Genomic DNA, 12,964 nt, shown 5'->3' with positions numbered 1-12,964 from the left:
TAAATGGTTACGGGCGTCTGGATTACGTTCCAGAAGCGACTCGAGCTTCGCCAACTACGTACCATGGAGGGTGGAATAGGACTCGTAGGTGTCTTCGATTCTTGGCTCTCCGTTCGGTTGTATCCCATCGGGCTGGCTCTCTCTCTGACCGGTGTGCCAGGCGGTACAGGGCTGACCGGGGTCGCGTTGCTGGACCGGTGGTGTCTCTTCAGCGTTCCGGACCCGTCGGAATCGGTGCCGCTCCTCCTACGACTGTGTCTTCTGGTCAGCGTGCCGGATCCCGAACTCGTAGGACTCGGACAGTCCGGCTCGTCCCGGACAGTTTCGCCGACTTCCTTCAGCTGCCGCGTGATCGACGTGAGAGGCAGTTTCGGGTTCATCGAGGGTTTCCGTTTGATCGTTCCCGTCGGGAATTCGCCGCACTCGAAGGCTACCTATGGAAGAATCGAAGAAAAGAGACCATGAAACGTCGCGATTCGATCTTCATACTCTACGAGAAAGTTCATTATTAAGCGATTAAGTACCTCGCAACTGCTTGGCGCTCCATCCGACAAACAGCCGCTGGAGCTCGAGCTGCTGGCTCTGCTCAGTCTCCCGTCGTTGTTGTAACTCTGTCGTTGCTCGGAATTGTAACTCTGCCTCTGGGCGTCGTACTGTCTAGCGTTGACCGTCTCCGTGCCGTTTCTCGAGTTTTCCGTGAACTGGCGGGCGTTGTCGTTGCTGGTGTTGTACTGAGTTTGATTCTGTGGCGGCACGGCGATCGAGCTGACCGAACACGATCTGGCATGCGCGAGCATGTCGAGATCTTCCTGCGCTAGTTCGTCGACCAGGGTCCTGTAATTCTCCATCAGCTGTCTGCCGTATTTGGCCACTCTGATCCCGACCATCCATCGTTCCAACGACGCGTTGTCTTCCGCGCACAGGAACTTGATGTACTTGGTCGATTTCGGCTGCTGCAGCCTGGGATGCTTCACTGCGAAGCAGAAATCCGTCGGCGCTTTATACTTCTTCTTCCAACCGACGCCGTAGTAGATCTGATTAACGTCGAATGTCGCCAGGCAAACCAAATCGCGCGCGGTCCGAGCCTTCTCCTTCGGCCAGTAATAGAGGCCGGAGGCTCTTAGGATGAAGTGATACCTTTTCCAACCTTTCTTGCTGTCCGATTTCAAATACAACGGGCCCTCGACCTAAAATTTAAAGCAACCAACGCGTTAGCAAGCTTAGTTTGTTACTCGTTCCATCCATTTCAATACTATTTAACCCTTTGCACTCCGCTGTCCCCTCTCGTGGGACATCGTAATTCTAGCATATCACTCGGATGTCCCCTCTCGTGGGACATTCAAGTTTATTAGTGATTACGGGGAATTCAGTTATTTCAGCGCAACTTTTCCAGACATGCATGTTTCCCTGAAGTTTTCCCTTGAAATGGCACAAGAAGTCAAATCAAAATATAGTAAAATTCCTAAGATATATACAAGAAATGTCAGCGGGTTCTGATGAGAACGTGAGAGGCGTGCTCACGACGGTCCGAGCACTTCAAAGGCGCCATTTGAAAAGAGCGATGAGGCAAGTTTGTATAGTGAGATTTATAATCATAAAATCTGGAGGAAAAGATTTTCAAAGCTGGACTCGGTCTGGTTTGAAGCGTCGAGCGGTATAGATAGATCTAACGAGTGAGAAAGTCGGAAAAGTGATTCTTCTCTTGGTAAATAAATTGTTTGGTAAAAGTTTTTTTTAAAGTAAAACTTTGGGGAAGTATACTAGTTTGAACCGGTGTCTGTATGATCACCTGTCACCCTCGTTGCACCCATGGTCTCAATTACATTATACTTTTAATAGGTAGGTTTAACCGAATTAAACCACGATTACCAATTCCAATTCGAACATACATTGATATTAATCTATTGTGTACAGCTACGTCAGGCTAAACGTATTTTTCAAGCAGAAAGTAATTTGCTAGATTAGTGTTAGATTTGAACACTTGGACGACCGCTCACGAGTTTTTCTACTATCACTTTTCTCTGAAAAATCTTAGATCAAACTCGCATGTTGCAGGATTTAGTGTGTATACATACATCTTGAGCTTGCAGAACACTGTTTGCTATTTTCATAATAATTTCAATTTCATGAAAATTAAGCTCCCTTGAATAATGTCAAGAAATACCACTATTTTGTGTATCGACTATACTGGAATATCATGCAGACGATTTGTCCGATATATCCAGCGACAACGATTGTAATTCTATTACTGATTCTGAAGACGGTGTGCATGATGGTGACTATTTAGAAAATTTTGAAGAGTGCGACCGAAATAGTAATAGCGATGACGAGATTATTCTGCGGAAACGTAGAGCTATGCAACTAAATGTTAGGTCTACCGAAAAGTTCTGTCCGATAGTGTCACTTCAAGTTTCAATCCATATGCACATGTTGATTTGAGACATATACGACTATCTCTCTTTATCATTGCATTTACACACATGTACTCTCCTAAATAAACTGAAACAAAGATGTCTCGTGTCATTATTAAGCGAGACGCGATCGTGAAAACATGGCTACCGATGATAATGCCACACCACACGCTGCTTTGGCGACTCGTCGGAAAATCGCAGAGCTAGGCTGGCAAATTCTGTCGCATCCACCATACTCCCCAGACCTAGCACCCTCCGATTATCACTTGTTTCTCTCTTTGCAAAACTTTTTACAGGAAAAAAATTCAAAACCGAAGCTGATATCAACCAAGCACTGGTTGAGTTCTTCGCCTCTAAAAATAAATCATTTTTTAAAAATGGCATTTACAAGTTGCCATCACGCTGGCAAGAAGTCATAAGTAACGATGGAAAGTATATTCTACAATAAAAATATTATTAAATGCATGAAAATTGTGTTATATTTCAATTCAAAAACGGACAGAACTTTCCGGTAGACCTGATACTTAATTGATGTCACAAATATTTAATAAATATTTAGGATATAGATTTTACGACAAGACTCCGAAATGCTTCGTACAAATCAATATTTTCTTTATTTCACGCGAAACGAAACGTTTGGATATTATTGCGTTTATACTTGCATTTGAGATATGTGCATTGTTGGAAGCAAACGGATGTTAGATGTTCCAGTTACATTAATATTTTTCGGAACAATGTGTACATACTTTTCTAAATGAAGTAACAAATAATTAATAGAAATTTAGACAGATGAAATATTATTTCAAATAATTATTTCGAGCCGATTTTAAAAACATACTATTCCAATTAGTAATTTTCTTTACCACCACATAAAGAACTATTTTCGATACATGTACCTATCTCTGCGATGCCAAATCATTTTTTAAAAATGGCATTTACAAGTTACCATCGCGCTGGCAAGAAGTCATAAGTAACGATGGAAAGTATATTCTACAATAAAAATATTATTAAATGTATGAAAATTGTGTTATATCTCATAATTCAAAAACGGACAGAACTTTCCGGTAGACCTAATATAAGATCAAGTGAGCTCGAACAATCGGAAAATGAAGATGTTCGGATAAAGAAGAACAGAACCATAAATCTAAAAGCTTCTGAAGGCAATTGTGGGGTAACAATTTAACCAGAATATGTTCAAAGCATGCCGCAATGCGCTGCACTGTTTCTGGTCTTAGAGTAAGCCTATGAGTAATAATATGCTGTCATTTAAGTGTATTAATTTAGCACACATAGATTCACGACTCTACGAGCTCTGAGCGCATCGAAATCGGTAGTTCGTCGATCAGGAAGTACGAGTTACCTCTGGTACGCCGACGTTGCTACTAGAAAAGAATTCTTCCAGAAGGATGTTGCGCGAATGGTCGTCGTATTCCGCGCTGCTCCTATCAGAAGGGCCGAGGAGGAATCTTTCCGGGTTAAGGAACAGCTGTGTTTTATCTGGTCGTTCAACGAAAAGCAGTTTGTTCTTCGAGTCTCTCGTCCACAGCAAGAGATTTTCCACAAGCAGCTCGTGATCCTCGTACACCCGTTCTGCAAGATGAACAAATTCGTCAGTTTCTAGAATTCAACCACCGACGATCCACCGATTAGAAGAAAAAATATACTCACCCATGAAAAGATCGGGCAAATGTTCGACTACCGCCCACTTCGGATCCATTGGCACGTGGTTCTTGTCGGCGAGCAGCCTGCATACATGAGCTACGCTCATTCCCTCGTCGACGAGTAAACTTTTCCCGCTGCCATCCAGCGTAAACGCTTTAATGAACAGCTTCTGAACGCTCGCCTCGCGCATCTTCTCCAACGCCAATCGGATCTTCTCTGCTTTGACTCGGCTTGCAGCGTCTGCCGAATTTTGGGCGATTATATTATTATAATAATTACTCCTATACTATATATATCCTATCTATCCTATACTATAATTACTCCTACTATATTATATTATAATTACTCCACTTTCGATCGGTTTGCCTGCATCGAAGCGGCTGCCGATTCGTTTTCGCATTTGTTTTCCGATATAATTCAGTACAGTTATTTCGATGGTCAACATACTCGCTTTGTTTCGGTCTTGAACAAAATTGAAACACTGAGAAAGATGGCCAAATCTCCATCTGATTCTCTTGTAGTCTGCTTAAGCGACGAGTCAGACACCGCCCACGTTGCAGGCGCGTCGTGATTAATTGTTCGATGCAGCGGAAATTACGTTTTTCATAAGCGAGGGGTAAAGCAGGAGATTTGTTGAACTTGATTTTATATCTTTTTCATTCTCATATCGGAATAAATGGACTGCAGATTTTATAACGAAAAGTATTATGTGACAATTATGGTATAGATCAAAAGAATTCAAGTATGTGAACACATTATGTTCAGTTCGTCGTAATTGTTAACATCTGATTTACGGAACTCGTCGAAATGACAAGTCACTAATTTTTTAATTTACGATTATTCATATCGTAAAGATACATTTACGAGTTATTCATTCAATTTATATGTTACAATACTATAATTTTATATGTTACAATAACACTTGCTAAAAATTAGAATAAGTGTCTTATTGTTACTCTTATAAACCAATATAAAGCAGCTGTTTTTTTTTTGCTCCGAAAAATCTGGTGTTAATGAAGAAGTAGATACAACAATTTGAGTTAATGCTATAAAACGATTGTATGTATATGCAAATTCAGTAACATTTAGTAGTATCAAATCGAGTGAGATTTATATCATTTAAGTGATTAAATATTACGTTGGATACGATCATCCTGTGCCCTTATCATACGTAGACAGTGATGTTCGGAAAAAAATATCAAAAATTCGAAAGACATTTACGGGAATCATTTATAAGCTGAATGAAAGAATATCTCTTCGGATACAATGAAAAAATTGATAGCTAAATCGCCAAAATGCCAAAAACATTCTACGTTGACGAAAGGAAAATTAAATTGTTATTTTATTATTTTTGGTGAAATATTAAACACGTCATTGATAAAATATACTCTACAATATATTATATATATATATATATATATATAATTAGTCTAATATAGTATCAATGATTTCACTTTTTTTAGACAACTATTTTAATGAAGCAGGTGCTCGCATACTGATGGACGAGGGTGTGCACCTTAATTCACAGATTTCGATAATAGAAGAAAGCGAACTTTATTTTAGTTTGCACGAAATAAATGACTTTGTTGTATAAATCTAGCGTTGAAGGAAAAGAAAGAAGTTGCATTTAGCGCCCGTTTCTCGCGATTTATGCAGAAAAATTTGATAATGTTCGAAGAGTAATAGCAAGTAATTTAACCTTTTAGGTACGGCTGAATTCTGCGCGAGGCTATTTCTCTGGACGGCAGAGTCTGATACTGTATATACAGGGTGTCCCAAAAATGTCTCGCAATCCGAAAGTGGCGGGTTCCTCGGGCCATTTGAAGCAACTTTTTCCTTTACAAAAATTTTCTCCGAGGCACCGTTAACGAGTTATTAACGAAAAACAGTGACCAATGAGAGGCGAGCTCAGCTGGCGCGAGGCGATCGAGCCAATGAGCGGAACTGGGCTTCGCGCGCTGGTTGGCTGGGCCACCTCGCGTCAGCCGTACTCGATTCTTATTGGTCACTGTTTTTCGTTAATAACTCATTAACGGTGCCTCGGAGAACATTTTTGTAAAGGAAGAAGTTGATTCAAATGATCCGAGGAACCCGCCATTTCCGGATTGCGAGACATTATTGGGACACCCTGTAGACTATTGTAAATCGATGCGAAGACAAAAGAAGTGTGAAACAATGCATATGAAGACGATTATTTGGTTCGAACGATGAGCGAGTGAGCTACTAGAGCAAGCCACTATAGTGGCGCGTCGCGTGCCTAAAAGGTTATTAGCAAGCACAAATATCAAATGTTGTTCGACTGTTGAAACGACTTCGTAACTGTGTCTAATAAACATTGCGTGCTCGCATTGATCCAACTTACCCATAAGTTGATGGGGTTGCTGTTGAGGGGCTGTGTGCATGGCGGTCTGAGGTGGTTTGTGTCCGGAGCCGCTGCTGCTCGCGGAGCTCTCGCTGGACAACATCGAGACCGTGTCCGAGAATGCGCTGTCATTGTCAGGACTATCGGTTCGCATGGCTGTAACAAACAGTTGGCGCCCGTTGAAGAAAGTCGCGGCAATGTTAGAACAAATTAATTACGCAGTTATGAGTTGGAACCGGCTGTTTCAAGTCTAGTAGACACTGATATCTAAGGTAAACTGACAACAGCACATGCACGGAGTTCCTAGAGAAACCAGCTCTCGGTCGTGTTTTCACGTTGCTTGCGATCCGCGCGCGCGCGAGTGTAACGACGATTTTTTAGCAGTGGGGAAACTCGACGAAACTTGAAAGAAAAGTGCAAAAATGCAATTTACTGCGCCGCACTGCTTGTACACGAAACAGCACAGGTAGCATCAGTGATTTTATTGGGTTGTCCGGAAAGTTCGTGCCGATTTTCGGTAGGTAGCGTGAGAGACCTGACTGAATATATCACAATTATTGAAAACAAATGACATGTGTACATATTCTAAAAGAGATAACTTCAGCCATATTTGGAAAAAAGTTTGTTTACGATTCGTTAATTTTTATCAGTTTCGTACGCCTTAGAATATCGTGGCAAGTAAAGTGCATTATAGGCATTTGATGCTTTTCTTTCTCCGAAAGGGCAAAAATGCCACACAAGCGGCAAATAAGATACGCGCTGTTTATGGCGAGAATGCTGTAGCCGAAAGAACCGTGCGGAAGCGGTTTGCTCGGTTTAAAGCTGGAAATTTCGACCTTGAAGATCAAGAACGCCCAGGTAGTCCGTCCACCACAGACGAAGATACGATTAGAACAGAAATCGAGAATAACCCACGCTCAACATTACGTCAATTAGCAGGAATGCTAAATAAATCAAAATCAACCATCCACGATCATATTGAGAAGCTTGGCTATGCAAAATCGGCACGAACTTTCTGGACAACCCAATAGATTCATTTTATTACTCTCGGATCACACGTCGAAGACGTTCTCATTGAACGACACAGCCTCTTTTTTTATTCATTTATGTATTAGATCGGTGCATGTGAAATGTCCGATTCTCTTCGCATGCGAACGTGTTTGTCTCCCTGTTTTCGTTATGCTTCTGTCTTTGGCATAGCCTCGCTTATTCGTTTGCGTACCAGATGGTTTTGAAAAAACAGGATCGAAAAGCGCCGAAGAGCGCGATAGCGCTCCTTCGATCATGTGTCGAGATAAGCCGAAGAGCGCAATAGCGCTCCTTCGATTATGCGTCGAAAAAAGCCGTGAAACATAAAATAAAACGTCACGAATGAAAATATATATACTATTAATTTAGAATAGGTAACAACAAAATGCAAATTGGATTACAGACAGCGATGCGACGCGCGACGTATACACGCGTCCGAAAGACTGAGCACGTTTCGACAAATTTCGGGTGGGCCGTAAAAGTTGTCTGTTTCGGCCAAATGTCCTGGCTTTTCTCGACACAAAATCTGAAGAGCGCAAAAGTGACACGTGGTACGCAAACGGTTAATGCGATGTTATTGATGATCGTTGATGTTAGCGAAGAGCTGTTTACGCTTGCAGCGAACTCGAATTTTCACGGTTCTACCGGTCCATTTGTTGATACACAGTGAACTCCCATGAATATTCGGACACTTTTTAAAACACAATGACTTTTTTTTTAAAACTGGAATAAACGATTTGAATCTTCTTGTTTAGATCATAGGGGGGACCAAAATCTGAAGAGCGCAAAAGTGGCTCGTGGTACGCAAACGGTTATACTCGTACTTGTCCATTGCCAGAGTCACATTTCAACAAGGAAGATTGTCTCGAAAGTGTTCCATTTTGTTATTTGTTTCGAATTTCGCGAGGATATGAATTCAACCGATATTCGTGTGTGTGTGTGTGTGTGTGTGTGTGTGTGTGTAATCTTTTTTATATGAGTATAAACTTGGTAACAACGCTGCAAAAGCTGCAATATAAGCGCAATATAAACCAGACATTTGGGGAGGATACTGTTAACGATCGAAAAGTGCAGCGTTGCTTTGAAAATGTTCGGTCTGGTGATTTTTTTCCTACAAATTGAACCGTGCGGAAAACCCACAATGTCCGTGAAAAATGATACTCTGAAAGCATTGATGGAAACGAATGTAACCGGAGTAATTCGCTACTCGTTCCTTCGAACAGAGGAGACAATTACAGTCGAAAAGTACTGCCGGTACATCGATGAAATGCATGAAAAATTGAAAATTATAGGCTCGTCGCTTGTTCATTGGCATCGCTTGCTAAATGAATTTAAATATGAAACTTTGCAGCAGCCAGCTTATTCGCCGTATCTTTCGTCAACCGACTTTCATTTTTTTTTTTTAAACATTTAGAACAGTTTTTACAAAGATGCAAAGTTGTAAATTTTGTAAATTTGTGTATTTGTGTATTTGTAAATTTGTAAACCTGTAAAGTTGTAAATTTGTAAACCTGTAAAGTTGTAAATTTGTAAATCTATAAATCTATAAACCTATAAATCTATAAATTTATAAATCTATGAATCTATGAATCTATGAATCTATAAATCTATAAATCTATAAATCTATAAATCTATAAATCTATAAATCTATAAATCTATAAATCTATAAATCTATAAATCTATAAATCTATAAATCTATAAATCTATAAATCTATAAATCTATAAATCTATAAATTTATAAATCTATAAATCTATAAATCTATAAATCTACAAATTTGTAAATCTATGAATCTATGAATCTATGAATCTATAAATCTATAAATCTATAAATCTATAAATCTATAAATCTATAAATCTATAAATCTATAAATCTATAAATCTATAAATCTATAAATCTATAAATCTATAAATCTATAAATCTATAAATCTATAAATCTATAAATCTATAAATCTATGAATCTATGAATCTACAAATCTATAAATCTATAAATCTACAAATTTGTAAATTAGGTATAATCTTACAAAAATGATGTATTTGGTCTGATTTTAATAAGAAAACTCTCACAATTACATTGGTAAAATACCCATTAAGAAAAAATAAAAAATAAAGAAGCTCGTTTCTACGTTCAGCAAAGTAACAAAGGCTATCGCCGAAGTTTCGTCTTAACCTTTCCGAGCTTCGTTCAGTATCTGCTCGGATCTGCCTTGCACGGAACGAGCACACGACCCGAGCATTGCCCTTAAAAATGTCTCGGCCCTTACTCCGGAGATCGTAGAAAAATGACTATCCAAACTTCTACCCTATAATTGAGCCGTTTCATAAAACGGAAACTCAATGTTTCTCAAACTCAAGAGTTTCATAAAATTAAAGAATTTACTACAATTGAATTTAAATTGCAAGGCGAAATTATATGACATCAGTTACTTTTTTTAGCATTCTTATTATCTCTTGCGACTCTTAATAAAATGGAGAATCCAGAAAAATGAATGAAAATGAAAATGAAGTGAAAATGAATTTTTAAATAATTCTGTAACCCACATATGAGCCGTTTATTTTGAAAGTGGCATAAGTCACTTTGTTTTCGAGCCGATAAAACACGTTTAAAAGTATATGGATGCTAACTTTCGAGAAGATTTACTTGCATTTGTTATCTCGGGATACTGATATTATTCTCAGTATAAATAATTTCGTATAAACATTAAAAAGTCACCACTTTTCATTACGGTAAAGTGACTTGAGCCACTTTCAAAATAAATAGATTAGAAAAATGACTGACATATATTAATTTTGTCCGACGTATTTTACCGAAGCGATGTTTTGAAAGGACAATGATTTACTAAAATTGTTGAATAAATTACATATATGATAATAATTTATACCATGAACATATTTAATATAAAGGTTTGATTTAAGTATCTTTTATTTTAATATTCATAAAATGACTTATGCCACATTCAAAATAAACGGCTCAATTGCAAGGAAACTAAACAGAGCCCGGTTTCTCTCGATCGCGGCGTATAATTCAGGCATCGAAGCTCGATTACCTCCTTCGTTTTTGCCGATGTCGGTATTGTCGCCGGGAGTGATCCTGGTGCTGTTAGGGCGACCCTGTCTCTGAGCATCCGGCGCGGACGTCGCGGCGATGTCGCCGTCGCAACGGCGCTCGAGGGCGCACAGCTCGCCGAGGATGGCATCCAGATCGACATCTTGGGAATCTGCAACGAAAAGGAAGAACACGAAACGATTAAGTCCAGCGAGAAAAAACGGGTGGAACACGCTCGATGGTCCAGGAAGGAAAGCCGAGCGAAACACGAACAGTAAAAGCGATGCGCGTGGCGTGTCCCCGCGAGAGTAAGATGGCGTGCGGCGATTACGATTGCTGGATCGACCGGAATTATGAACGATGCACGTCGATAAAACCAGTTCTGCGTTAATTGCCCGTACGATTGTATTGGCCGTCTGGTAAACCGCACGTCGACCGCTCGTCTGTTCCTCGGAACGTGAAACGAGGACTCGCAGACACTCGTGTACCTGACCTCGTGCAACTAACGTGAGCGAAAGTCCTTGGGTGACCAAGAAACGGTCGACTTTAATTGATACTAAGGATAGATTGTTCGTATAAGCCGATAGAGAATTCATTTCGCTTCCAATCGCGTTGGACTTCTATCAAGTTCTGTCTACTCGGTTAGCGAGAATAACCCTTTGCACTCGAGCACGCTCTAAGCACCCTTTGCGCTCTAGGATGTCGTAACAATAATGAGCAGGTGCATCGCGTTTCAAAATAATTTTAATATCGTGAAATTTGTTCGTATCTTTTAAACATTGTTAACAGCCGTAACTGTTGCATGGATCATAAAATTCAATTTCACATGCATAAAATGCATTAAGTTCTATAAAATGGAATTACTATAAGTTAAAAAAGCTATTTCGAATGGCGAGTTCAAATGTCCCCGACTGCAAAAATAGGTAACATTCTTTGACAGTTTGATACACATGTTGAGCTGTATTAAGTGTCCAATCATCTTCAATCGTTAATAATCGTTAATAATCTGTGTTAATAATAATAATTAAATTTAATAACATATAAATAATATATAAATAAATATATATAAATAATAATAAAAAATAATAATAAAAAATAATAATAATAAAAATATATATATAAATAATAATAATAAATAAATTTAATAATATATAACACATAATAAATAATTCTGTGGCTGCAAGGAAAAGCGCTGCATGTTACAATTTCCAAAAATTGTAATTTATGCATTGATTGAGCTGTAGAATGCAGGTTTCATCTGTTCGTGAAGAAACGAACCATAAAAATGAATTCGATGGGCTCAAAAAGATAACGCAACTTGAAAGCGTTGATGACCAGAACATTAAATGGCAATATCTTGAAAGTAAAATCATGTAACATGTGGCGCTCTTCGTTGCAACCACAGAATTATCGGAAACCATTTCACTTTACAGGAAATATTACAAGAAAGTGGACAGCAAAACGTTCGTGTCTTGGAAATGCGTTTCTCTCACTCTCTCTCTCTCTCTCTCTCTCTCTGTATAATTTTTGAATTCGTAACTTAAATTATCCCCACCATAATTCTATGACTGGAAGGAAAAGCGCTGCATGTTACAATTTCCAAAAATTGTAATTTACGCATTGATTGAGCTGTAGAATGCAGGATTTATCTGTTCATGAAGAAACGAACCATAAAAATGAATTCGATGGGCTCAAAAAGATAACGCAACTTGAAAGCGTTAATGACCAGAACATTAAGTGGCAATATCTCGAAAGTAAAATCATGTAACATGCGGCGCTGTTCGTTGCAACCACAGAATTATCGGGAATCATTTCACTTTACAGGAAATATTACAAGAAAGCGGACAGCAAAACGTTCGCGTCTTGAAACGATGTTCCTACGGTTGGAAATGCGTTTCTGCATAATGTTCCGTATTCGCAACTTAAAATACAAAACACCGAGTTTGCAGATGATAACGATCGTCCGTTTGCAACGGTGCACAGCTTTATTAAAGCCGAAGTAACAGGTTCGTTAACAGGTCTGGCCCGAGGAAATTCTATGGTAACTTGAACGAAGAGGAACTGAAGGAACAAAGTGGCTAGTTCCCAACGTTTTCAAGCAAAACCGAGCTAACAACATTTCCGTGTTGGCATCCGTTTCTTATTTTCCCTTATTGCCACCGGCTTGTTGCCCGCTGCAACATTCTTCTAAGAACGGTCGCAAACGACATACGAAATCGAACGTATGTTACGGATCCCGGCAACTCGAACACGATATCGTCTGCGTGTTCCCGGCAACTCTGTGTAGCGTAATAATTATCGCGGATCGTTACCCGCGCACGATAATGCCGGCTTCGTTAGGATAATTAACGAAATTAGCCTGCACCCGAGCAGGTAACTAGAAACCCGATTTCATCACCGAAACGAAATTATTCAAATGATTTTGCACAACCGTACTGTCATTTCCATGCGCATTA

The 12,964-nt window shown here is 39.4% G+C and overlaps 1 protein-coding gene across 13 annotated transcripts in view; it reads right to left on the bottom strand.

Annotated features, from left to right (window-relative positions):
* Window positions 1-12,964, bottom strand: part of LOC117227332 (uncharacterized) — a 410,549-nt gene that overhangs the window by 9,829 nt on the left and 387,756 nt on the right. For all 13 annotated transcript variants that reach the window (XM_076527439.1, XM_076527440.1, XM_076527437.1 and 10 more), the window contains 6 exons: window positions 10,510-10,680; window positions 6,436-6,591; window positions 4,080-4,313; window positions 3,772-4,001; window positions 525-1,187; window positions 63-434 (listed from right to left, as the gene is read on the bottom strand). In XM_076527439.1, the coding sequence (XP_076383554.1) occupies window positions 63-434; window positions 525-1,187; window positions 3,772-4,001; window positions 4,080-4,313; window positions 6,436-6,591; window positions 10,510-10,680 (1,826 nt within the window). The remainder of the gene's footprint in view (window positions 1-62; window positions 435-524; window positions 1,188-3,771; window positions 4,002-4,079; window positions 4,314-6,435; window positions 6,592-10,509; window positions 10,681-12,964) is intronic.

Source organism: Megalopta genalis, unplaced genomic scaffold, assembly GCF_051020955.1.
Source record: "Megalopta genalis isolate 19385.01 unplaced genomic scaffold, iyMegGena1_principal scaffold0020, whole genome shotgun sequence".
In the NCBI taxonomy this organism is placed as follows: Eukaryota; Metazoa; Arthropoda; class Insecta; order Hymenoptera; family Halictidae; genus Megalopta; species Megalopta genalis.
The sequence above is the reverse complement of the archived record's forward strand: the minus strand, read 5'-3'. Positions and strand labels throughout refer to the sequence as shown.